Source organism: Seriola lalandi, unplaced genomic scaffold, assembly GCF_002814215.2.
Source record: "Seriola lalandi dorsalis isolate HSWRI2012SDOR001 ecotype SW California unplaced genomic scaffold, Sedor1 jcf7180002054298, whole genome shotgun sequence".
Lineage (NCBI taxonomy): Eukaryota > Metazoa > Chordata > Actinopteri > Carangiformes > Carangidae > Seriola > Seriola lalandi.
In genome coordinates, this window is record NW_019524851.1 from 144,805 (window position 1) to 171,794 (window position 26,990).

Sequence of the window (26,990 nt, forward strand, 5' to 3'; positions counted from 1 at the left end):
ACCAGGCTACGTAATGAGAACAACATGAATATCATCATGTAATAACAGTCACATTAATATAATTGCAGTTGTAAACAGGCAGGTTCTTCATCACTTGGCAGCAAATCAACGTCAAATATTCTGCAGTAATCTGTGAGTCTGAGTCGTCACATGAGAGAAAGCATTTCCAGCCTCTTTTATCTGATGCAGCAGCACATGAGCAGCCATCTAATCCCTGTGGAGGGCAGAAAAAATAAAAACATCTCATCTCCTGCCTGAGAATTCAGGAGGGAAACAAAGACGCTGTAACTCAAGCTCTGCTTTCACGAGCCAAAACCTGCTCCCACTCACGGAGGCCCGAGGCTGCACTGTGACGCTGTCGGACCAGACCGCCACCTCCGGTCTGCCTCTCTGCGGTTCTCTGTGGTTCTCTGTATGAGCAACGCTCAGTGCCAGAGTGTGAGAGGGCGATGCAGGCGGCAGCTCCAATGGAAAAGAGGAACTGCAGGGAGACGAGATGTGAGAGAGCAGAGGACTCTGGCTCTGACTGTGTGGGTGGGAAACACAGGGCCGTGATCACTCCTCAGAGTCCACAGTGTAATTAGAGATGCTCCATCCTCATCAGCCGGCAGACTTAGTTTGTCACCGAGGACCTGTTTGTCACTGTGACTCATTCATCCTCCTTCTGCTGCCTCCTACCCACTGCACTGGAGTAGAGTGGAGCGAGCAGCAGTTTGATTAGCCCCATCACATCTACCATCACATCTGACTCACAGGGTTTAACATCCAATTCTCTGACAGATAAAAAACAGGTGGTCTTTAAAAGGTCATTTAACCACTGTACTGAAGCTGCTGCTAACAAACTATTTAGCGTTAATTAACATATATATATATGCCATATATATATATTAGATGATTTATCACACATTATAAAGTCATTGTTAGCAGATATAAGGCCATTTAGTGTTATAAACCATTCATTATTGTCCATACACTGCTTATAGATTCCAAATAAGGGGATTAAAATAAACTGGTTGTGCTTCCTGTTCTTAAAGATTCTGATGAAAACCAAGTGTTGTAAACATCCACATGATGTTTTTATATAATACAGATATATGATGATGAAATGATCATCAACACCATGACTGAGTGATTCCACCTTGAACTGCAGTGAACCAATGACAGTCTCATAAACACAGATTCAGACAGTCAGTTTCATAGGTGACAGACCTAAGGAACCAATCCTGTCAACTTGTGGGGACAGGGGGCGGGGCTAAATACACCTGAAAACTTGTCAGTACAGAGATAGCGAGAGTTAGCATTAGCACAACTGCTAACACTGTGTCAGCCACTGCCAGTTACAAGCTAACAAACAACATAAACAAATAAAAGATGCTAACTACGCTAACCTTTTTGAGAAGATGCTAACTAAGCTAACCGTTCTGAGAAGATGCTGACTACGCTAACCACTAACTATGCTAGCCATTCTGAGAAGATGCTAACTACGCTAACCATTCTGAAAAGATGCTAACTGTGCTAACGGTTCTGACCCGTCTGCTAGTCTCTGGTTCTGGTCTCAGACTCCTCTGAGTCTGGGTCTGACTGAGGCTCAAACATGTGGCTGAGTCTCTCTGATGTTTCCTCCTCTCACCGTCTTGATGCTCTCTGCTCTCTCACCTGTCCACCTGGAGCAACAGGTGGTGGGCGGGGCTCAAGGCCTGATCCAGATTTCTCAATCAGGAAATAAGAGGAGATGAAAACATGTGAAACTAAATGCGAATCACAGCAGAAAAATTTTACAAAGTTTAAAAAAACCGCAGAGGAACTTTAATCCAAACAATGAAGGTAGTCAGAGATAAAACATCTTACTCCAAAATCAGATATTGGTATATATTGATATTTTATATTTTCATTAAACATCATATTTTGCTTGTCTTCAAACTGGATTAGGAAATAATCACAATCTGAGAAATTGTCTTTTTTCATCATGTATCAGACGGACAGCCATAAATTTATCAGCATACAGAAACCTTACATCATCATAACCTACTTTAATCCATATTCACAACATTTAACTCTCTCTTCTACCTCTCATCTTGTGTCTAAAACGTCTCTAGTCCTCTGTGTCCTGCTGTTATTACAGACATGTCTGAACTGACCGTGATCCCTCAACTCACCCTCTGACTCACCTCTTCTGTCGAGGCGTGACCTTTAACCTTTGAACTTCTAAGCCTTATGGGAAACTGTGTCTGTCAAAGGCCACTACACATAAACAACATACTGTTGAAAATAACTACATTATATTATTTTAAACAAATGAACCTGCTCATCCCGACACTTGCTGTGAACCACACAACATCCTGTTTCACGAGGATCTCATTTCTGTTTATCTGAGTTATTTCAAACGTGATTTCCAATCAGAACACTTAGGTTCCGGTTTCGTTTCAGCTCTTTGCACATGAGCGACACAAACTGGGGCAAAGAGCGAGACTGTAGTCCTGTAGGCGGGTGGGTTTGGTAGTGGTGGGGTGTTTAATCGATGGCACCCCATGAGTATTGGAGAGGCTTTTACTGGATCTGCTGGCAACTGATTCACACGACTACTCGTCAGGGAGCGGAAGTGCTGCTCAGCATCAGTCACACAATTGGACGGAGCAGTGGAACGCAGGCTAAATAAAACTGAGCAAGCCGTCATGTGACACATGGCAGTGAGAGATGTTTATAAAGAGACAGAAACTGAGAGATGGCGCCTGTAATACATGCTCACTTCATCTGTAGTGATCCATCTAAAACCTTCTTCAGGACAGAAAATTATTAATCTGTCTCCACGACAGCTGAAATTATCTGTCACTAATCATTTTATCAAGCAAACCGTTAATAGGGAAAATAATCTGCAGATTAAAAGATCATTATAATCAAATCTTTATTTGTAGATCTGGGCTGGTTCCACAGAGATCTGTCAGTCTGATGTCAGTCAGACTGTTGCTCTAAAATAAAGACTGACTTTTAAGACAAAAACATTAGACACCTTACCCCCAGACTAGCTGAGGTCTAAGACCAATGTTACCATGGTAACAACAAAACAACAGGAAAACATGGCTCATAATTTGTGGTTTGCTCATGTTGTTATAGAGAGAGAAACTACAAGGGAAAGAGTTTTATATTTTTAATTTTTATTGTTTCACTCTTCACTGAGTTTCCAAAGTAAAACGTCTTTTAACTGCTGAAACATTTTCTGCTGAAGGTAAATGCAGCTGAGCGGTCGGATGTCTTAATTTACCCAGAATTCATTGCACCACAGTCCGGCTTAAGATGTGTTGTGCAGATGCAGATGAATTGAGACGCAGTCTCTGTGAAGTCTGACTGTTTGTTAGATCTGAGACAGTCACAGTCTGTCTGTGTGAAACCAGCTCTTGATCATCACAGAATCAGATTCTGATCAGATGAAGTGAATGTGAGATTCCTCTCACACTTCATCATCTGTGCGTCACTTTTCTTATTCAGAAAAACATTTTGAAAAGAGGAAATACGACTTCACCCAGCTGTGGATCTGCAGCACCTGACTCTCTGTTCCATCACAACAGAAACAACGCAAATCAAAGAGTCAGAGGAAAAACACTGTTGAAGGGAATTGCCCCAGTCACGTTTGTCCCTGCACATGTTACCGGAGATGAAAACATGATACACCTGAATAATTCAGAGAAAGACGACATGAGGTGAGGAAGAAGCCTCACACGAAGCCTGAGAAGTGTCTGTGTCGTGTTTCTGAAGCTGAGCTCTGGTGTTGGATCAGGACCTGATACGCCACAGTTTGGCTCTGCACCACATACTTTCTGTTTGGGCACTTCACTTCCTCTTTCCCCAGTACAAGAACTACCGGCCCTGCAGAGTCTCACTTCCTATAAATTATGAATGAATGTCACATGTCAAACAGGGACTGAACCCAGGAGTTCCCCACCGACATGTGAACCAGTCTCTAGAGATGTTTATGAGAACAGTGGTGGAAAAAGTTCTCAGGTCCTGTACGTAAGTAACAGTAGCACAGCTGCAGCGATCAGTCGAGTCATTGATTAGCTGATCAACAGGAAATGAATCATCATTTTGATAAAGCAATCATCGTTTTAGTCATTCTTTTCAGCAAAGTGACAAATATCTCCTGGTTCCCGCTTATCAGATGGTTTTGTTTGTTATATACGAAAATTAACTGAACTAAATCTTCCACTATTTTCTGACATTTTAGAGACAAAACCATCAAAAGGAGCCATTTTTGCTATTGCTACATAGCTAACGTTAGCATTAGCAGCTGTTTAATTAGTACTCTGGAAGAAACGTTGTGAGTTCAGCATCAAACTTCATTCCTTTACTCACCAACAGATGAATCCAGCACTCTGTTAACTCTGGTCTCTATCACATCTTTCTTCTACTGAAGTTAGCATGCTAACCAGCTAGCTCTGGCCCGTCTCCTCACTGTAGCCTCAGGTCCGCCCTAAAGACGTATTATAACCTCTTGTCCTGTAAACACATCAGTGGCCGAAGCTCTTGTCAGAACAACCTGCTCCCAGAACGAAACCACGTTCAGCAGCAGAGAAAACGTTAAACTTTAATTTAGAGGATAATTGGCAGATTAATCAGTAATGGAAATAATTGTTAGTTACAGCTCTAAAAGCTGCCAGGCTACAGTGTCAAATAACTTTGAAAATGTTACTCAGGCAAAAGTATTAAAAAAAAAAAAGTTTGAAATCATATTACACAAGTTAGTTTGACAAAGTGATCTGATTGGACGAGAGTCATTCCATGAGTGCTGATATAGAGAACAACAACACTGGGACCTTTAACTACACGTATCACTCGGCTATCGTGTCCACAAGAACGAGACGGACGGACAACCGGAAAACAAAATGGCTGCTGCTCTGACTGTCGCCGGCGTGGGGGAATAAAAAAGTTAGAAAGTGCAATACCCTCCTCTGATATACAAAGGAGTAGAAGTATAACGTAGCATGAGAAAAATACTCAAGTAAAGTACAAGAGTAAGTACAACACTTGCATGAATGTGACTTTCCATCAAGTGGTAGTTACAAGAGGAATGTGTTTTCATTCTCCTTGTGGGAGGAAACACGATGTGAACACTCAGTGAGAAGCCATAAACTATCTATGATCTATGATCAAACACTTAATCCAACAGCAGCCAAATCACCAACACTCAGTGGATAATGTGCAGCTCGCTCCCCTCAGGCTGTATATCTGTCTGCATTATGGAGCAGTTATGTAACCTACAGGGTTAGTGGACCACATCTCTGACAGCTGGACTCATCACTCCCTCAGCTCAGATGAACATGATGTCATGTGTCATTTCTCTGAATTTATGTAATTCTGCTGCGTAGTCACCTTCATGATGGTGACCTCATCAGCTGCAGAAGTCCAGTAATTATTCAGATCACAGAGCACATGGTGATTTCTGCAAATTACATGGATTTGTGTGTTTTTCTGACCTCTCTGTGGATTACTGGAGTCAGAGTCAGAGGCTGCAGCTGTTGCAGGGGGGAAGCTGAAATGTACCAGTCGTGACATACATTTCTCCACAACCTTTCAAAATAAAACGACTGCAGGAAAGACTGGGATCGGCCCTTTCTTTGGTCTGCAGGCAGCCATGATGAAAACAGCATCAGCTCTGTTCTGAGGCTCTTTGTACTCTTCCACTATAACTGACTTTAATCCCTTTGTATGAGCCGTGATCAGTCAGCCAGAGTTTTCCATTGACAGAAGATGAGGAGAGGGGGAGGGGAGGGGGGGGGGTAGTGTGAAGACCCCCCCCCTCCCCTCAGCTTCCTCCTCTGCTGTGAGCTCTCTTCGTCATCCCCGCCTCCTACAGACAAGAGTATATGGGCTGCAGCGGAATCCCGTGACGTCACGCCTGCCAAGTGGTTGCCGTAGTTACAGTGGGTGACGAGAAAAGGGGGTGCGGCCTCCCTCCCCTCCCCGTACCACGTGTTCAGTATAAATACACAGGCTGGCTCGCTCGGTGCTCAGCGGCACTGCAGAGGAGCGGTGGCTGGAGATCTGCGCGTTTACCGGGACACGACACGGTGAAGTCTGAGGGCACTGACTGTCAGAGGAGAACCGGAGCTATCGCTGTGTTTCTAAACTTTGTGTTTCTATTGGATATTTATTTCCCGCTCATCATGGCTGTGACTGAAGCTGGATGTGACCTCACTTACTGCAAAATGAGGGGGATTGTCGCGCTTCTCGCCGGTGAGCGACAATAATAATTATTACAATAGACAGTCATCACTACAGCCGAGTATGTATGTCAACATGATTAGATCAGGCTGTTTCTGTTTATCCATATGCTCTGATTAGTAATTAATCCTAATTGTAAAGTGCTTTTTTGTTCTACTTTTATTCAAAATTTTCTATAAAAAAAATAAATAAAGAAAAATTGACATAAATCGCTTGGAAAAAATAAACATGAGAATAAATGAAAATAATAATAATAATTTGTCACTGAGAAGAAATCCACCTGAAATTCCCAGAAAGTGTCCGTTTGTAATAAGAGTGTAAAGGGAAACGCTTTATTGGCTGCTGGTATCTGAATCTGAATGAGTGACCCAAGTGGTTGCATAACCTGTAAGCCCGCAGCATTAGAGGTCTCTCTCTGCACAACACGCAATCTGCCCTATAACAGGATATTTGGACCTCAAACAGCGGATTACAGCTCCATCACACACATCTTTTCTTCTCTAATGGCAGACAAAAGTCTTTGCATCATGTGTGTTGAATGATGCTCAGACACTAATGCCCCCCCACCCCCTCCTCTGTCTCTCTCCATTTGCAGCTTTCATCAAGGAGAGAAAAATGGGGCTGAATGACTTCATCCAGAAGCTGGTGTCGACTCCACATATCTGCCAACAGTGAGTATATATTAAAGAGGATGTTCTGTTACGTAAATGTTAGATTTGGATCTGGATGGAAAATTGGCCTCAAAATGAGGCACATGGAGCATCTCGGGGCATCAGGTACTTCCTGCCTCTCTGGGCTCTATGGAATTTATTTCTGATCACTGGCCCATTCATGGTCAGTGTGCATCGGGCCAATCCCATCAGCCACCTGAGTTTGGCAGGACATTCTGTGAAAACTATAATCTGGGTCCAAGAAGCCTGGGTAAGAATAGTCCTTTCATGACGAGCCCGTTAAAGTCCTCTCCACTGTGTAATCACCTTCCCAGCAAATCCCCTCTGTCCCCGAGACGAGGATAAACCAGTAATTGAATTATTACATGATACATGGCTTGGCCCCATCACACTGTCCTGAACTCCCAGGCCTGCGCTCCAGATCAGGGTCTGGTGCTGGACAAATACCCGAGCGGAGCACATGTCCCCTCCAGCTGCTCCGGGAGAGACGGTCTGATCTGGACCCTGAGTCCTGCAGACCGTCTGAACCTTCTCCTTGTGGGTCAGCGGCTTAGGCTTTTCTCAGACAGGTGATGAGGCTCTACTCAGCTTGACCTGTCTGGAAGTTTCAGATGCTCATTCACAAACTAGTGACTGTTAATTATCAGTTCTTCATTTTGTGAATATAATATCAGAATATAGTGAGAAATGCCAACACTTTCCCAGATATTCAACCTGTCAGTCAATACAACAGCTAATACAACTACTGAAAAGTGGTTACAAGTTCCCAGAGCCCAAAGTGACGTCTTAAATGATCTTGTTTCATCTTAACAACCGTCAAAACCCCAAAATATTCAGTTTACTATCATGGAAAGTAAGAAAAGAAGAAAATCTAACATTTAAGAGGATGGAGCCAGTGATTTATTGCTATTTATACTTAAAAATGCCTGTAACGAAATAATCAGTTGTCAAAATTGTTCCTGAGTACGGCTCTGTCAATCGACTGATCAATTAATCGACTTACTGTTTCAGTTCCACAATCATATGAAACACTGAACAGCAGAAAATCTTCTTGTTAATAAACTGGAACCAGATAATTTTGATGAATCAGTTACCAAACTACAGAAATATAATTAACAATAATAATAACGGTTTCAAACACATTCAGCTTTTCAGTCTCACAAACTGTTTCAGATCCTGTTAATGAAACTCAGACGTATTAGTGTTAAAACAGCAACACCAAAAGTTTAATAGCTGATATTAAATCCATCTTAAAACTCTGCTCTGTTTTTCTCTCAGTGTTGAAGTCAACACTCTCCTGAAGATTGACGAGAATCAAAATGAGGAGCTTGACAATAATCAACTTCCTGAAAATCCGGTAAGCACAAACTGTCACTGACTCTGACTCATCTTTTCCTAAATATAGCAAAGTATAAATAATGATTTCCCCCTTTTCATATATTTCAGATGTGCCTAAATTCACGAAGTTCACTGGCTGAGGACACTCAGTAAGTAGCCCCGTAAAACCTCCAAGTTTTAAATGTTGACAGTTACTTTCTTGTTAAGAAATATACTGAATAAATCCTAATTGTCTGTCTGTTTGTCCACATCAGGATCAAACCCTGTGATTTTGACTACCTCAAAATCATCGGCAAAGGCAGCTTTGGAAAGGTTAGTCTGTCTCTCTGTCTATCTTTATTTACCTGCTCTTATCTTCTCACCTGTTCCCACCATCACTGATGCAAATGTTTGTTCTGCTACAGGTTCTTCTGGCTCGACACAAAGAGTCGACCAAATACTACGCAGTCAAAGTGCTGCAGAAGAAAATCATCCTGAAGAAGAAAGAGGTGAGACCTCACTTATGTTTTCTAACTGATTTCTTTCTCTTGAGTCAAATGAATATATATGTATGTATATATGAATAGAGAGTATAATATATCTTCCACCCCCCCACCCCTCCCCCCAGCAAAAGCATATCATGGCCGAGCGCAGTGTGCTGATGAAGAACATCAAGCATCCCTTCCTGGTGGGGCTGCACTACTCTTTCCAGACAACTGACAAACTTTACTTTGTGCTGGACTACGTTAACGGTGGAGAGGTGAGTCTCAGTCTCACGACACAATCACCTCCTTTAAAAATGGAACCAGGTCAGAATAAATTCTTCTAAATCTGTTTCTCGTCAACGCTGACAGAAGTCGTCTGTGTGTGTTTCTGTCTCTCCAGCTGTTCTACCATCTCCAGAGGGAGAGGATCTTCCTGGAGCCCAGAGCCAGGTTTTACGCTGCTGAAATTGCAAGTGCACTTGGCTACCTCCACTCCCTGCACATTGTGTACAGGTAATGAACAGTCATACAGCGCCCCCCGGTGGACAGATGTGATAATACTCAGGAACAAGTGTGTCAGAATAACAGTCTTTCTTCTTTCCAGGGACCTGAAGCCTGAGAACATCCTGCTGGACTCTCAGGGCCACATCGTCCTCACAGACTTTGGTCTCTGCAAAGAAGGTGTGGAGGCCAATGGAACCACCACGACTTTCTGTGGGACGCCTGAGGTACAAAACAAACCGACAGACTCTTATATATTCTTATTAAAGACACATAAACACCAGAAGACAGATAATAAATACTAGACTTGTAATGACTTGTCCTTGTTGCTTTCTTACAGTATTTGGCCCCTGAGGTTCTGAAGAAGCAGGCATACGACCGCACTGTGGACTGGTGGTGTCTGGGATCTGTGCTCTATGAGATGCTCTATGGACTTGTGAGTAGAAATCTGTGACTTTCTGACTGTGAATTAAACCCCCCTGTTTGTTTATATTCTAAATTAATTTGCTGTCGTCACTTTTGCTTTGCAGCCTCCATTCTACAGCCGCAACACAGCTGAGATGTACAACAACATCCTGCAGAAGGATCCGGTGCTCAAGCCCAACGTGTCCAACGCCGGCAGGGAACTGCTGGAGGGGCTCCTGCAGAAGGACCGCACCAAGAGGCTGGGAGTGAAGGATGACTTTGTAAGTTTGCACAGCTGACTCTACCCTGACTAAAATGCAACATGAATAACTAAGAGATCCATGAAGCTTGTTTCCTATCAGTCCGCTCATCTTCAATTTCTCTTTCCCTCCAGCTTGAACTCAAGTACCATTCCTTCTTTTCTCCAATCAACTGGGACGATCTGATGGCCAAGAAGATCACACCCCCATTCGTCCCCTCAGTGGTACGTTACAACTACGATTCTAACCATTGATTATTCTCATTATCAATTCATCACCTTGTCTATATAAGATCAGGAAATAGTGAGAAATGCTAACACGTTCACAGAGGTGACATTTTCAACTCATCAGTTTGAACTAACACAAAAACATTCAATTTACTTTATAGCTGATACAGCTACTGAAAGTGTCTGTTACAAGTTCCCAGAGCCCAAAGTGACGTCTTAAATGATCTTGTTAGATCCTAACAACAGTCAAAAGCCCAAAATATTCAGTTTACTATCATGGGAAAGTAAGAAAAGGAGAAAATCTAACATTTAAGAGGATGGAGCCAGTGATTTATTGCTATTTATACTTAAAAATGTCTGCAAATGAGTTACTGAGAAAAACTCTGTCCATCGACTTATATAAATAGTATTTATGGTGAATAGTAAATAAGATGCCATTCATATGCCTGGTTAATGTTCCCTGATGTGGAGTTTATATGATGTCATGTGTGATCATGATCTACAGATAAATCCAACATGCCAAAAATAATACACCTATTATTATTTGGATGGTGGACTGGCTGTTAATTTCTGATATCGACCGTCAGACTGGCTAAGGTAGCTAGGCTAACGAAGGCTAGTTTAGCTCAGTCATAATCAGTAAAGCACGTATCCCAACAACAGAACAGAAAAGATAAACTTATATATACATATTTAATGGGGGCGATGACAGTCTGACAGTGGCCTTAACAATAATCATCCATTAGTGTCTGGTCTAATCTTCCCTCCTCTTGGTTTCAGAGCGGCCCCACAGACCTGAGACACTTTGACCCAGAGTTCACCCACCTGCCTGTGTCGTCCTCCCTGTGCACCGACTCCCTGACTGTGACCAGCAGCGTGAAGGAAGCAGCTGGAGCCTTCCCGGGCTTCTCCTACGGGCCTCCAGCAGACCACTCCTTCATGTGAACACCAACATCTTTGCCCCGGGAACGAACAGGAAACAGGACACAAGCTCTGGATCTGGAGTCTTACTGTGGCAGAGGGACGACGCCGGAGCCGCCTGTGTGAGGAGACGTTACAACAAAAGGTCTGATGAGGGGATTTAAATGGACATGAGGAACGAGGGGCAGATCTCGAGGGATCTTGTGTATGACTAGTGTACAGATGAGGACTCTCATGTTACGACACCAACGGCCCGACTCTTCTGCCTCAACCATCCAAGACTAATACATGTGTGTGCCAAGTATGGATGCACTCTGGGGTCATAAAACATCGCTCACTGATGGCTCTGGACCTCACAGCCGCTGGTGAAGTGACATGAAGAGAAGTGCCTGAGGTTCGAAAGGCAGTTTTGACGGAGGAGAGCCAGCTTTATCAAAAACCACACCACCATTTCATTTGTTTGGACTTCTGACCAGGGCGACGTCTCCATGACACGTCTACATATGTTAAAGCTGTGTCTAAGTTCACCATGCATTGGTTTTGTTTTCATGTGACTGCTCGATTGCACTTGAGGAAACAAGGGTCAAAGAAAAGTGAAACGTTTTTGCTTTAAGCATCATCAACGTTGGATTAGACAGCTGCATATCTTTATTTCATATCTCCACTTTGGACAATGAAAAAATGGCATTTCAATATTGTACACTACTAGTGATACTTGGACCAAACAGTTAACTAGGGTATGCTTTAAGTACACTTTCTTCTTTTGACCGGTTTGTCCTCATAAACTGAAGATCAAAGTTTTATTATACTGTGTAGAAAAACTAAAGTTACATATATTTTATTGAAAAACCAAAAGGTTTTCCATGTTTTAATAACCACAAACATTAACTGTTTACTTTTAATACAGTTCTGCATATATTATAAATGTTTCCTAGTGTGTGTGTGTATATATATATATGTATATATATATATATATGAATAGATTAAATTAAAATTTCCTCTATGGCAATATATTTTATTTTGGGTTTTTCCATCTTCCTTTTCATCTACAGCTAATGACTGTGTATATCTATGTCTGCTGTTTGCAAACTTTATGACAGACCTCTCATTGATCCAGAGAGTGATACAGAGTTCAACCAGCAATAACAGGCCCACATCAGTGATAGCACATTCTGTATATCAATGTTATCTTAAGTTAAAGTGATTGCTGTTTTATTGCAAACACAAAAATATAGAATCTCTGATGACAAATGTTTTTGTATTTATGCATCATGTAGAGAAGAGCTGTGAATGTCTTGTGCCTGTCCAAGGCCGCCTGATCCATGTATACTGTATGTTCATATCTCTTTTCCCTGAAACCTCCTGGTCCCTTTTCTAGAAAATAATCTGTCAAAAAAAAAAAGAAGAAGAAAACAAAACGAAAAATAACGTGATGAAGAGCCACTGGGTGGAGCAGGCGCTGGCTTTCCAGCAACAGTGTTTAGCCACTGTCCTACTCCATAATATGGTTCTGAAAAGTGCAATAAAATCTTAATTAAAAAATAATAATTATCATTTTATCTCTTTAAGCAGACGTGTAAATGTTGCTCCGATATTCATTAAATTATTGAGAGAATCTACATTCAAAACAGATTGTTCACTTTGTTTTGCCCCATTTGTCAAAACATTTTAGGCTTTTTCATACAGAAAATGCATTTTCAAGCCTGCTGAAGATAATAAAAAATAAATAAGGCAACACACAGTTCTAGATCATTTTCTTCCATATTTGGAAGCGTTACTTTTCTGTTTTGTATTTTTAATGTATATTTATTTTCATGTGACTGCTACTGTATAAAAGAGATTAATTTACATGATCAACCGAAATAATGAAATGTAATCTGTGTCAGAAATGGCAAATAAAGTCTTTAAATTCAAGACAAATGTGCTGTTTGTGTTTACAATTCAGTGGATGATACATTTAGTTAGGTACAACTACTTTTTTTTATTTTTTAATTATACTACAGTAGGGCTGCTGCTAAGGATTATTTCATCATTAATTAATGTTCCTAATACATTGTCAATTAATTGTTTGGGCTATAAAATGTCAGAAAATAGTGAAAAAAACCAACTACTATAACTGAAGTCCTGTTTTCCCAAACCCCAGTGTTGTTAGGTTTATCATCACATAAGGCAAAGAAATTACACAATCCTCACAACTTTTTACAGGTGTAACAATTAACGGCACAATAATTGACAACTATTATGATAACTGATTCATAGATTTCATTTTTTACAATTAAAAATGCCAAGAATTCACTCCAGCTTCTCAAATGTGAAAATGAGCCGTTTCATTTTATCTTTTGCTCTCTGTGATATTAAACCAAATATTATTGTGTTTTGGACTGTTGGATGGTTAAAATCACAATAGCCATTATAAATCCAACCATATACCCGGGACATATCCATTTGAATTTAACAACTCAGGGATAAATGATAATGAAGATAATAGTTAGCTGCAGGCCTAAATTAGTGGATTCATTTTCTGTTGACAAGTAACTAACTAATCAACTCAACATTGTGGCTCTAATTAGTGTTGTCAACTGAATTAGCATATGACAAAGTCAACATTGAAATATCATCATTAACTTCTACAGTTAAAAGGAGAAGAATATTATTTTAAAAGTATCTTCTACAGTTAAAAAGCTAAGAAATGTTATTATTTTAACAGTGTTTTCTACAGTATCTTCTATTATCTTATGTTTTCTACAGTTAGAAATCACAAATGAGCTTAAACATAACCGTTAAATTCAAACTCAGCTAGCTTAAAATTAAAGCAGCCTACCAGAAGTAGCCGCAGTATTTTCTTATGTATTTTCTTCTGCATTTATTAGACGTAACAAACCGTGAGACAAAGCTGACATTTAACAAGAGGCCTCATCTGTACAAATAACAAACGTTTGCAATGTTTCTCTCACCTGTGCTGCCGCCACACCTGTCGCCTCCTGAAAAAAACAGACCAATTTGAATCAACATGTTGCACATGCGCAGTAGACCCTGTAATGAAGCTTCCTGCCAAATAGTGCTCCCTAACAACAGACAAAGCTTGACAGTGTGGATTCACCTGAAGACGCTTAAATAAAAGCGTTTGTCATTCCTTCCTTCAATGGTAAGACTAATGATGATGATTTTTGTTTGGCGGGAGTGTTTGTTTAGCGGTTAGCTCTGTGGTTAGCTCTGTGGTTAGCTGCAGCGGGAGTAAGATGCTCTCACACGCTGCCATTTCTCTGCCCACTCCAGTGGCTGCGGGCTCCGACTAACCTCTGGAGCGGAAAACTTTCATGGCTGGGCCAAACTAACCACAGCTGGTTATTTAGTCACCAGTATGACCACACTCGTGAGCTAGCTCGTATGTTAAATAGATAACGGACGACTCACGCTTTGCTTTGAGAACCATTCGTAAATCGTATCAAATCAGCTAACAGGGGAAAGCTAGCAGGGTGGCGTCTAAATGCTGGAGTGATACGCTTTAATTAGTGTTTGTTACAGTTATTTGTATTAGTCATGTCAGTTAATGTTATTCGCACATATCTGACTTCATGGGTTGATATTACAAATTATGTTTCTGTGTTTAAATTCAGTAAATAGTCTGATGTCAGACTTCACCTTCACTGCAAACTGGCTTGGGCTTGGTTATTTACTGGAGGACAAACAACACTGAAGACATGAGTCACATCAATCACCGGCCAGAGTCATTTCTATCACTTTACAACATGAAGTCAATGATGCCACAACTAGAAAACAGGCTGGCAGCTTCATCTGTTTGCCTTAGGGTTGCAGAAATTAGTCGATTAGTCTTTAGCTGATAGACAGGAATTTAGTTGAACTATTTTGATATTCGTTTTAGTCTTTTTTTTGAAGCAAATATGACGCATATTTGCAGTTGTTAGCTTCTGAAATACAAAGATTTGTTTTTTGTCACACATGATGGTAAAAGAAATAACTGAAAACCCATCACCCTGCCCTTTGTGAAAGTGTGAGGGACATTTTTTATACTAAACTATAGATAAATAATGCTAATAATGGTTATATTAGTTAAAAAAAAGAGATGTTTTTATCATTACAATCATTCTTCATTTTGCCTATAAAATGAAAGTAAATTGTGATAATTGCTCATAATTTCTAATAACTAATCTTTGCAACTCTAGAATATTTATCAATTAATATTTAGTTAGGTTGAAATGGATCTTTGTCAGTTTTTCTGGATCTGGACAGTCCTTGTTCTTGAAAATCAACAGTTTCCTATAAACTCACACAAGTCTATAGATCATAGTACAGATCAATTTCAGGTAATTACACAACCTAGTAAAGTAAAACGATTCTGACTTTTTTTTTGTCAAATAAATGAGAATCTATTGTCATTAATAATCGTTAATTTGTTCCCTAATCTATAAATCTAATACAACATTAGCTGTTCAGTTTAGCGACACAGTTAAACTGATTTCCCTGTGGTGTCCTCTGTATTTGATACTCCACCCTTTTGTTAAAGACGGGAATCACGTGAAGCAGAAGGATCCTGAATCAGGGTAGGGGTGTTCCTCACGTGACGAGAGTCGACCCGAGTGGTGCTGTGATACCGGCGGAGGAGAAGTGACTGTCAGAGGCTTGGTTTCCAATGGCAACAGCAGGCAGGACCATGGCTTTGATTCAAGTCTTTCAAAATAGGCAGAAAAGTGGCAGCAGCAGGGTTGCCAGATTGGACAGTTTTCCACCTTTTTGGGCGACTTTTTCTATAATTACGCAGGTAAAAAGTGATTTAAATTTTTTTACCATCAGGGTACAGGTGCACACAGGTGTTCTAAAAACATCCGTTGTTCACAAACACCTGTACCAAGTACCTGCTTAAAAACCACAGAAGAAGATGCTCCTTGTAACTGCAGCACGTGCCGGAGAATCATCCGATTTTTGAGCTTTATTTAGAATTAAAGTGTCATTACATCCAATGATATGTAGCAACCTGCTAATGGCTAATTCAGTGACTTATTTTCCAAATATAGACAAATATAGGCTTTAAAAAAAAACGGGGTTCATGTTGTGGCCTCCAGTGTAACTCCCTAAATTAACATTATGTTCTAAATTAAAATCTTCATATAAGTGAAGATGTTTTGGGGTCAGAGCAGCTGAAAAAGTAAAGAATGACCTTATTCTCCTTCAAATGTCATACCTTTTTTTTATTTTCTTCTTCTTTTTTTTTAGTTCACTTACATAAATCTTGCATGAAGTGACAAAAGCTGTGAAGGTCCAGTCCATTCAGGTGTCATGCGTTTGATCCAGAACGTACAGCGCTAACAACTGCCTGACACATCTGTAGGGATTTGAGTTTGCTCTCTGACCTATTTTGTCTCTGTGCGTCCACATTATGTCAGCTATATAAATGTTCCATCTCTGCAGCCGGGGGGAAAGGCCAGTTGAGCGGGCAGTGGACAAAACGAGGTTAGATCTTATCTCCCCGGGACTTCTATTGATATGACAGCTTGCACCTGAGCACTTAATGCTTCTGGAGAATATTTTTCATTGAACTTAAGTTGGGTCACATGTAAGGTGGCACGCTTCCTTAATCCCACAGTAAACACAAGCACGGTGGGGACATTAGGCAACGTCAGCGCCACACTTATCTCACCTGCAGGTCTCGTGCTGGAGCTAAGACCAGGGTGCCCCATTTCCTTCATCACCGCCACCTCCCTGCTGACCTGCTGATCACCCGTGCGATAGTGGGTGGGCGGTGGGGGCATTTGTGAGCATTAACGGGACAAGGGGAGGGGAGAGTCACGCATCGGAAAAACTACATAAGGCATAACCTGTGGTCATTTATTCTGCGCCTGTGTGTGTGTTTGCTCCTGTGGTTGTTGAAGCAGGGTCCGGACCGGCTCTCCAGGTGCAGAGAGTAGGCTGAGAGCGCAGACATGTCGGGTCGCTCTGCTGCAGAGATGGACGACTCGCAGGAGCTGCCGGTGAGTCCACACCAAGAATACCAACACAGAGCCGGGGGGGGGGGGGGTGCATAGATTATTGTGCAACAAATTTATTTTCAGATGGAGCTTTTTACAGTTTTTGTCTAAGAGCTAAATATTCCTAAAATAAAGTTATGAATGTAAATGAAATGTTCACAGCCTGTTGCTAGCTACTCACGTCACGTTCAGCTTGTTGCTTCAGGTTTTGGACGTAAACTTTCATTCATTCATAAGTGAAGTACATTTTCTTTTTGTGGCCACTCACAGTGTTTTAGTGTTTATCTGAGGTTCAAGACAAAAGGTGACTGATGAATATAAAACTAATGAAAATGTAAAATATTTACCAGTTAGTGCTTCTCATTTTTCTCTTCTGCATATCATTATAGATTTATTCATTTATTGTGTGTTTTGACAATTCTGTTCTTATTTGTTTGTTCTTGTTATTTATGAAAGTCATTTGTCACATTTTCTAGACTAAAGAAGTTGTTAATTAATTATAAATATATCAGAGATTTTAAAGTCCTTTCACAGCACACCATGTCTGTTGTAGTGTTATGATACTGTGTGAATCCACATTATTTTGTTGATGTGCTGATGTTATTTCTTTTCAGTGCTGTAGAGCAAATAAACTCTGTGCTTCATCTCTAAAATACTTCATGACAGAGTGTGTGGAGCTCAGACAGACCTGTGGTAGAGGTTGTATTTAAATAGTTCTTTCTTTGTTTTTTGGACCAAAAGGTTGACTCTGAGCTTTTTGCTTCAGTTTTTACAGATGATGTTAAATGATGATTTTCTTTAAGCCAAACAAAAACACACATTCCTGCTGATACAGCAGCTGAAAGCAGAACTCCACATTTTATTTTCTTCTGACCGGACTGGTTACAACAGAGATACCACATATCTGAAGCAGCAGAAACATTAGAATGAAAACCTTTTCTATAAACTTGTTTTTGTGTGTGTGCAGGCAAAGAAAGCCAAGCTGGAGATAGATGGAGGCCTGGAGAAAGAGCCGAGGTCGGTCTTTGACTTTCAGTCTATTTCTGATCCTTTTAAGATGCGACTCAGATTGTCTGACAGAAAACCACTGAGAGTTTTAAAGAAATAATTTTTCCACTGTGGTTTGTTTTTATGAAAGTGACTCTGCCTTTTTGCCAAATGTGACTTTCTCAGTTTTGAGATGCAGAAATTCTCTATAATTATAATTGACTGTGTGGTTTCAGTAATCTGGGGGAGGACGAGAGTCCAGCTGCTGTTTTAGGTCCATCAGAGCAGGGAAACTCTTACTCTGCTCTGTCCACTGCTCAGCTTGATCCAGGTCAGTATGAAATAAGAAAAAGGCTGAAAAAGACTCAGAAACGTTCCTAAGAGATATTGACAGTTTCATTGATCGCAGGTGATCAGGAGCAGTCGGACATAGACAGAGGAGCAGCGCCTCAGGCCTGCGGCGACTCACTGAACTCGTATTCTGGTACGAACAGAGACACGGACTCGGTTCTGATCAACACACAGTAACAAACACGTTCGTCTGTCAAACTGAAGCTGAGTTTTATTTTCTTTAACAGACACAACAGTCACATCTGAATACACCCAACAGGTTTATCAAGGAAGCAAGTGAGTACACAGCACGGGGCTAATGTGAATGTTTTCATGTTATGCATGTGTAAATGTGACATGGCACAGAGCTGACAGTGTGCAACAGTATATAAGGAAAAACCAGGGAAGTGACCCTGAGCATGTTTACTGTTGTAATCTAGATTTCCTGCTGCACAGAAACAAAACTTTTCTCTTTGCAGTTTAGAAAAACTCAAACTCTCAGTGGGAATAAAAACACATCATCTACAGCGCAGCTTCATAAAAAGATCTGCTGCAGAATGACAGTAACAGATGACTCCATGCAGAGACGAGTGTTTATGATTTTAAGTTGATTTGAGTGAAGCCGCTTCAGGAGGAGCTGAGCTACTGTCACCATGTAGCTCAGCTTGATTTAGTGTTTTTTATTTGGAGATTTGCTCCAATTTTTCACCGTCAGCAGATCAAATTATTCCGATAATTATCAGGTAAACCTCAAACTAAACAACTCCTGTACTTGTGCAACAGTCAGTGGTTCCATACAGTTTTCATTGACAGCTGCAGTCGGAGGTGTTTGGTCGGAGGGTTTCTCTGCAGACAGGTGCATGTGATGGAGCGAGGCCTGAACGATATGAAAAATCATATCGTGATTATTCTGGCAGATTTTGAGATGAGCCACGATTCTAGTTGAATGATTGTTTTTTTTTGTTTGATTTTCACTGAAAAAAGTATAAAAATGATGATGATGTGATTCTTGTTGGTCTTGTTCCTTCACATCTGGAGAATATGGTTTATAGGCCGGGACATCTCTGTAGCACCACAACGCTTCTTTTACAATGTTGTTACACATTTAACCTTTTGTCTAAAAAATGGCGGCTCCTGCGATTTGAATATTGCATTTGCTCATATTGAATTGTTCAGCTGCCCAAAGTCTTAAGAAATATTCATCCTGTGCCAGACATTTATCTTTTCTGCATTTTGTCCAATTATAATGGGACGATAAGAGCATCATCAACATCTTCTGAAAACAGATATTGAAGTGTTTGCACTCGCCCTGATTGATGTAAGTCCCATTCTCTTGCTCTCTCTTTCCTTTCAGCCCGGCTGTGACGTCGTACACCAGCCAGGTGGCCTTCCCTCCGCTGGCCCAGTCCACTGTGTACTCCGCCTTTCCTCAGACAGGCCAGACCTACGGCCTCCCGCCCTTCGGTTAGTGTGTGTCCCCCCGTTCAAACAGCCTATTTAACACCGTCCGCTCACTAAAACCAGCATCACTCCTTTGTTCATTTGCTTCAGAGGCCTCACTGAGCTTTGGCGCTGTGGAACCAGTTTGCTCTCGATCTCTGCTTAAACACACAAAGCCACATCTGGACTGAAGGACCTGGTGTCTGAACTCTGCTCTGTCTTCACGCCTCTCGCTGCCTCTTTCATCCTCTGCTTCCGTTGCTCTCTTTTATCTTCAGGTGCTATGTGGCCAGGCATAAAAACAGAGACAGGGCTGCCTGAGGCGCCCTCTGGTGGCCAGCCTGGGTTTCTCAGCTTCAGCACCACATATACCTCAACCCCGCCAGGCCAGCTGCACTACTCATACCCCAGCCAAGGCAAGCTGCAACCTCACTGTCTGAAGATAACACTGTCACTCTCTGCAAACATGAGCAGCACTCAGACATGAACACAGTGGCTCAGCTTCATTTCCTCTCTGGTTGTTCATCACTTCAGTCTCTGTGAAGAGGTTCTGTTTTTTCATGAGTTGTTTCTGTCTCCAGGCTCGAGCTTCACAACATCTAGTGTGTACTCCAACATCCCCACAGCTACGGCCACGACCACAGCCTCCACCACCGTGACCCACCAGGTAACGAGTGCCTTTGTTACTGCGATGAACAACAACAAAACTCTGACTCTTGAGAAAATGATTTGTAGGTTGGGGCGTCTCTGCAGCACAACGCTTCATCTCTAATGATCTGTTGTGACACGTTTTACCTTTTATCAAATTGGATATTGCACTTTGCCTTATTGAGATTTTCATAATTTCTCCATTAATCGTTCAGCTATACCACAACGTGTACTGTATCTTTAAAATGATGAAAATACCTAAAGAAAATCAACATTTAAAAGCTGCAGACAAACAGTTTGAATATGTTGGTAAATCCTGGTAAAGTACACAACTATACATAAAGATCTATTTCATTTGTTTCATGTGTTTTTTATGAAATAATAAAACGTCAGAATGTAGAAAGTCTTTAAGGAACAGAATGAGCCTGGTTCCATATTCAAGTCTTTCATTAAATAAATAAACATCCACAGGAGGTGAAGCCGATCCTCCTCGTGAAGAGCTGTGCAGACATCATCACACGCCACATCTTTATTTTTCTTTTCTCAATTCCTCCAGGAGTTCAGTAGCTACAACTCTCTGGGCCAGAGTCAGTTCTCCCAGTACTACGCTCTGCCCCCCAGCTATGTTCCTGCTGGTCTCCCCAGCAGTGACGAACAGGGAGCTGGTGTGGGCGTGGCCGGATACTCAGCTGTGAAGTCGGAGGAGGCGGCTTCAGCCGGACTTCCTCCCAGAGGTGAGTTCACTGCTCGGATTCAGAGTTAGATTATTGGCAGTACATTATGACGTCATGGTATGAAAATATAATATTATGTAATTTAATAATTAATTAATTAACAATATAATGAGATTCTTTTTTGAATGACTTATGATAATAAGGTCTAACCTGAGACGTGTGTCCTCTGTCTTGTATGAAGATGCGTCCCCACCTGAGAACCTCCCAGCAGGTGCAGCTCTTCCCTCCAGTGTGGCGCTCCCTGCTGGAGCCAGAGAGCAGGATGAGGTGGGACGCAGGAACTCTGTTGGTAAAGCCAAAGGGAAGGCCAAGAAGTCTGACAGCTCCCCCCCTGCTGACACGGACCTGGAGGTAAACATGATGTTGTCTCGTAGGATGTTAAAGGTGCCATATGTGACTTTTTGTTATCGCTACATGGCTAACGTTAGCATTAGCAGCTGTTTACTGGCCAGTCTAGTAAAATTCTCTTCATTTGTTCACTCACCAACAGCTGTCTCCAGAGGTCAGTGTTAACTTTCTGTCACTGAAGTTAGCGTGCTAACCAGCTAGCCCCCTCCCGTCCTGTCTTGTAATATTACCTGTGATACTGAGTCACTGCAGCGTCCAGTCTGCTCTCAGCTCATCATGAGAGGATGAGGGAGAAGAACTGGTCACAGGGTGTTTCCTAACCTCTTGTCTTGTAAATATAATGATGAGTGAAGCTTTTCACAAACCACCACCATCACCACCATCACCACCATCATCACCACCACCATCACCACCATCACCACCATCACCACCATCACCACCATCACCACCATCACCACCCGTCCCAGCAGGAAACCACATTCAGCGGCAGACAAACTTAAATAACACCCTTTAATTTCATTGTAGGTGTAAACCTTATTAACAGCTGTCTGAGCAGCTTTCATCTGATGGTTCATCTAATGTTTGTGTGAGTGAAGCTCAAAGTCTGTATTGTAACTGGCTTTAATGTAGTTTAGAGTTATTCAAATGTTAATGTTATGACCCAGTTTAATGTTGTGACCTGGCTCGAGACCAACACGGTTTAGATTAATTAAGCAATTTCAAATTTGAGGTTGTGATGTTGTTCTGAATATCAGCACAGCTGTGATTAGGTCAAAGGTATGAGGCCCAATCACAGCTGATGTTCAGAACAACATCACAACCTCCGTGTGATCCTCTTTTATATTATATTTTTATAATATTTATTCTTCTTTTATACACACTTCTGCGAGTGTCATATTAGTTAAATAAACAACAACAGATTATGATTTGTTTATTTATTCCATCATTTATTTATCAACGGCAACACAACTGGACTGGTACTGGACTGTTGCTAAGCAACACGTAAACATGTTCCTGACCTGCACAGTGACACTAGCTGCTGCCTCGTCTCCTCGTTCCCTCAGGTGTTCCTGAAGGATCCACCTTCTTCCTTCATCCTCTCCTGACGACATCGTTTCATTCAAACATTATTTCTGAAATGTTTTCATCTTTGTTTGTTACAATCTGAGATCAATAACGACGTTAATGTGACGCTGATTAACGGTTGATAGAACAGCTGTGAAGAGGAGTGATACATGGAGTTAAAGGTCCCAGTGCTGTTATATCAGCCTTGTGTAATGACTCTCGTCCAATCAGATTACTTGGTTGGAACTAACTGTTTATAATAATATATAATACATTTTTATTAAACCAAATGAAATGATCTGAGCATGAGGTGTCAGTCGGATCAGTAATATGTGTGCAGGAGTGAGTGCAGAACTGAACATAAGGATGAGTAAGCAGCCAGGTGTTCCAGATGAACCAATCAGCTGCAGGCAAAGAGAGACGGGGTAGAGGACCAGAACAAATGACACATTATTTCCAGTCATTTGGAAAATAAAAGAGAAATGGAGAAAATGTTTATTTTTCTTTTTTTAATACAACAAATAAAATATATTTTTCTTTTTTAGCGTATTTTCCTGTGGGATCTGGACGAGACCATCATCATATTCCACTCTCTTCTCACCGGCTCCTACGCTCAGAAGTTTGGGAAGGTTTGTTTCTGTAGATGAACAGAACAGGAAATGACAAGTGATCAGTTTACGGTCTGAACTCCTGGTTGTGTTTGAGCAGGACCCGGCGACGGTGCTGAACCTGGGCTTACAGATGGAGGAGCTGATCTTTGAGCTGGCAGACAATCACCTCTTCTTCAATGACCTGGAGGTGAGAGCTGAGGCGGGAAATGACCTTTCACTTCTGTTTATGCTGATGATGATGCTGCAGGAACCTTTTCCCTCCTCAGTCCTGCTTTATTAACATTCCTGTTCTACATGCAGACACATGCATAACCCTGTGACATACATGTGACATACATGTGTTATATTTGAACCTTTAAATGAAATGATGATAAAACCTGTTTTGTTTTCTTTAAGGAATGTGATCAGGTCCATGTTGAGGACGTGGCCTCTGATGATAATGGACAGGACCTTAGGTCTGTCTCTCTCATCTCTCACACACACACACACACACACACACACACACACACACACACACACACACACACACACACACACTGTGATTCATTCAAACTAACCACACGTGTTTTTCCCTCCTCTTCAGTAACTACAACTTCCTGGCCGATGGCTTTAATGGCCCCAGTGGTGGGGGAGGGGCGTCAGGAGCCACGACCGGGGTCCAGGGGGGGGTCGAGTGGATGCGCAAACTGGCGTTCCGCTACCGTCGACTAAAAGTGATCTACAACAACTACAAAGGAAACGTTGGAAGTGAGTTTGTAAACGTTTTGACACCTGGAGTCTGAGTCAGAAACCAGGTGTAGTGAAAACACTGCGGGTTCAGACGCCTCCGCTCTGTATCAGCTGTGTGAGGCCTTCGGACCTCTTACAGGGACGTGAACAACAACAGGTCGACCACAGTCACAGGTCGACGTCCAATCACGTCTCACAGCAGGGAGAGGCGTCCGTGTTGCTCTGTCTGATCCCTGTATCTGGAGGACGTGTCCTCGCTGCGTATGACGTTAAAGCCTCTGTATAGATATAATATAAAATATAAATCCTCGCTGTTTGTTCAGGCCTGTTGAATCCTATGAAGAGGGAGCTGCTCGTTCGGCTTCAGTCTGAGATCGAGAACGTCACCGACGCCTGGCTGAGCACCGCGCTCAAGTCTCTGCTGCTCATCCAGTCCAGGTCAGACCACAGCTTCAGTATCTCTAAACACTACACCAAAGATCGACTTGTCTTTAACCGTGTGTGTGTGTGTGTGTGTGTGTGTGTGTGTGTGTGTGTGTGTGTGTGTGTGTGACTCACAGAGGGAAGTGTATGAACATCCTGGTCACCACCACTCAGCTGGTTCCGGCTCTGGCCAAAGTTCTGCTGTACGGTCTGGGAGACGTCTTCCCCATCGAGAACATCTACAGCGCCACCAAAATAGGTGCAGACAAGAACCTGTTGACTTCTTCTGTTGTGATGAAATATTTAGTTAAAATGACACTTGATGAATCTAAAGTTGGACTGTGACTTGAATTTGAACGTCTTGTTTCCTCTGCAGGTAAAGAGAGCTGCTTTGAGAGGATCATCTCTCGCTTCGGGAAGAAAGTCACGTACGTGGTGATCGGTGACGGTCGAGACGAGGAGTTTGCAGCTAAACAGGTAAGTTTCAGTTTGCGTGTCAGGTTACCTCAGGTGAGTTTGTGTAAGTGAAGTCACTGCAGCTCTTGTTAAAAACATCTCAGACGAGGAGCTGAAGCCTCGCAAACCGTCTAGAAGTAAAATCGAATCGGTGTAGATCCAAGGAAACGAAGTGAACCTGGAACCAATCACATGACTTGGTGACTGGTGATGAGGCTGGATAAGAGTTACACTGAACTCTTTCTGAACAAGATCAATTAATAATAAAGTGTGATGATGAGAATAAAAGTAAAATAACTTCTCCTGCACCAAGGAATAAGTTATATTATAATTATTAACCAATATAATGACCAGAATGTGGCAGTATTCACATTTTATTTTCTTTGTCTCATTGTTAAATATCTGTCCAGATCTTGTTCTTCACTTTGTAGCTGCTTCTTAAAGTTTTGGATTTTTCTACCTGTAACAGGAAGAACAGACTTTATTTGTCCAGAGTTTAAATCTTCTCTGATCTATTGAGAATAAAGTCACGATCATATTAATGTCACTCGTCTGAATCTCGTCGTTTCCTTATTTCGGTTATTTTTTTTACCTACTTCCTGCTAAGCCTTAAAAGATAAATGTATGCAAGGATTGTTGATATATATATATATATATATATCATTTTCACATGTGATATCTTTCTGTGTCTCTGTAGCACAACATGCCTTTCTGGCGGATCTCCACTCACGGCGACCTCGTGTCGCTGCATCAGGCGCTGGAGCTGGACTTCTTGTAAAGGAGCGGCGGCGCTGACTGTCGCACACTAAAGGGAAGACGTGGTGGTCGTGGTCGTGGTCGTGGTCGTGGTCGTGGTGCTGTTGGCTGGTGGAGAGACACTGTGAGAAAATCCTCCACAATCCAACAACAACACTCAGAAAGATGATGTTCCTCCAGACGACTGAAGACTGTGACGAGAGGAGACTTTGGGTCGGAGCTGACTGTGAGGAACAGACTGGACGCACAGCGCTCCCCCCTCGACGGCAGCTAACCCCCACGGCTCAAACTGGCACTGATGGACACAGAAGGGAAGACATACTTTTTTTTTTTTGGTCTTTATCTCATTTTCTTCTAATTATCAAAATCTCCTGCAGTGAAAACTCAGCTTCTATTTTTCTATTTGTTTGTGGAAGTAAAAACCAAAGGGCCGCTGTTGTTTCTCAGCTGTTTCTGTTGTAGCTTTTTAATTGGTCTCTGTAGTAGAAGTGACGGATTAATGTCACAGCTGATTTGTTTAAAACTCACTCATTCAAAGACTAAAAACCATCGTCAGATAATCCTGATTGAACTTTAGTTTAACGTCCTGTAACGTTCACTGTTCAACACCACCTGCTACATGGGATTCAAAAGAAAGAAAAAGGGGGAAGTTGATCATGAAAGTTTAGAGATCAAGAGGCTCGGCGTGTTTCTGATCCACGTCTGAAGCTTCAGTGTTTAAGTCGACGACACGAGACTCAGTTCGTGTATTCATGCTCCTGGTCCTCATCAGTGTTTTATATCATAGAGCTAAAAATATGATTCAGCTCGTTTAGAACAACATTTCATCCATTTCTCTTCACGTGGCAGCGACGTGACAAATGTCTGTTGATACAGTCCAGAGTCAAAATGGTTGTTTAACCAAAAAGGAAGTTGCAGACGTTTGTTTCCAAAGACGTTTTCTCGACATGTTCTCTGTTGTTTTTCAGTTTTACTTCACGTCATTTGTTTTATTAGTTCATTAAAACTGTGGCTGCAACTAACAGTTCTCTTCATTATCAATTAATCTGCTAATTATTTTCTCATCAGTTCGATTAATCATTCAGGCATCATCAGAGCTGCAACAAAAAATCGCCAACTGCTTTGATCAGTTTTTGAAGCAAAAATAATTTTCTTTTAATTACTTGATCTAGAAAACAATCAGCAGATATGAGAAGTAGTTGCAGACAATTTTCTGTCAGAGGACGAAGAAAAACAGCAAATATTCATGTTTAAAATGTCAGAACAAATACATTATTATTTTAAAATGATTAGTCGATTATCAGAATATTTGCCATTTAATTAATTCATAATCACTTTGTGTTTTTGTCACACGACGACCCTCGACCTCGTTGAGTCGTGTCAGAAATAAAACAGGATGTTGATGACTGTGCAATACATTTACATTTCTACTTTGCTCATTAACTGTATTTCAAAGGGGATTTTTTTAAATTAGCT

The 26,990-nt window shown here is 41.5% G+C and overlaps 2 protein-coding genes across 4 annotated transcripts; both read left to right on the forward strand.

Moving 5' to 3' along the window:
• Positions 1-6,015: 6,015 nt before the first annotated feature.
• On the forward strand, positions 6,016-12,738 carry LOC111655039 (serine/threonine-protein kinase Sgk1). The gene is made up of 13 exons (XM_023406283.2): positions 6,016-6,228; positions 6,812-6,887; positions 8,166-8,244; positions 8,334-8,374; positions 8,480-8,537; positions 8,630-8,713; positions 8,833-8,964; positions 9,090-9,202; positions 9,294-9,417; positions 9,531-9,626; positions 9,721-9,876; positions 9,990-10,079; positions 10,863-12,738. The coding sequence occupies exons 1-13, from the start codon at positions 6,159-6,161 to the stop codon at positions 11,025-11,027; spliced, it is 1,284 nt and encodes a 427-aa protein (XP_023262051.1). The 5' UTR covers positions 6,016-6,158; the 3' UTR covers positions 11,028-12,738.
• Positions 12,739-14,042: 1,304 nt separating this feature from the next.
• On the forward strand, positions 14,043-26,984 carry eya3 (EYA transcriptional coactivator and phosphatase 3). 3 transcript variants are annotated; one of them, XM_023406279.2, is made up of 19 exons: positions 14,043-14,148; positions 16,892-16,990; positions 17,955-18,004; positions 18,211-18,305; positions 18,384-18,458; positions 18,553-18,601; positions 19,659-19,768; positions 20,023-20,160; positions 20,326-20,411; positions 20,949-21,126; positions 21,308-21,477; positions 23,085-23,168; positions 23,248-23,337; positions 23,547-23,605; positions 23,734-23,897; positions 24,203-24,317; positions 24,440-24,561; positions 24,679-24,779; positions 25,456-26,984. In XM_023406279.2, exons 2-19 carry the CDS (start codon positions 16,943-16,945, stop codon positions 25,534-25,536), a joined length of 1,815 nt encoding a protein of 604 aa, XP_023262047.1. In that variant the 5' UTR covers positions 14,043-14,148; positions 16,892-16,942; the 3' UTR covers positions 25,537-26,984. The 3 variants fall into 3 exon arrangements, with proteins under 3 accessions (XP_023262047.1, XP_023262046.1, XP_023262048.1); XM_023406278.2 differs by having other exon boundaries at positions 16,895-16,990; XM_023406280.2 differs by lacking the exon at positions 20,023-20,160 and having other exon boundaries at positions 16,895-16,990.
• Positions 26,985-26,990: the final 6 nt, after the last annotated feature.

Excerpts from the sequence above, each read along its gene's own strand:
- eya3 (XM_023406279.2), top strand. The coding sequence starts at position 16,943 with ATGTCGGGTCGCTCTGCTGCAGAGATGGACGACTCGCAGGAGCTGCCG. Across the intron at positions 18,306-18,383 it reads CACTGCTCAGCTTGATCCAG|GTGATCAGGAGCAGTCGGAC; the intron begins GTCAGTATGAAA and ends CATTGATCGCAG. Across the intron at positions 23,169-23,247 it reads ACGCTCAGAAGTTTGGGAAG|GACCCGGCGACGGTGCTGAA; the intron begins GTTTGTTTCTGT and ends GTGTTTGAGCAG.
- LOC111655039 (XM_023406283.2), top strand. The coding sequence starts at position 6,159 with ATGGCTGTGACTGAAGCTGGATGTGACCTCACTTACTGCAAAATGAGG. Across the intron at positions 6,888-8,165 it reads ACTCCACATATCTGCCAACA|TGTTGAAGTCAACACTCTCC; the intron begins GTGAGTATATAT and ends TTTTTCTCTCAG. Across the intron at positions 9,418-9,530 it reads CTTTCTGTGGGACGCCTGAG|TATTTGGCCCCTGAGGTTCT; the intron begins GTACAAAACAAA and ends GCTTTCTTACAG.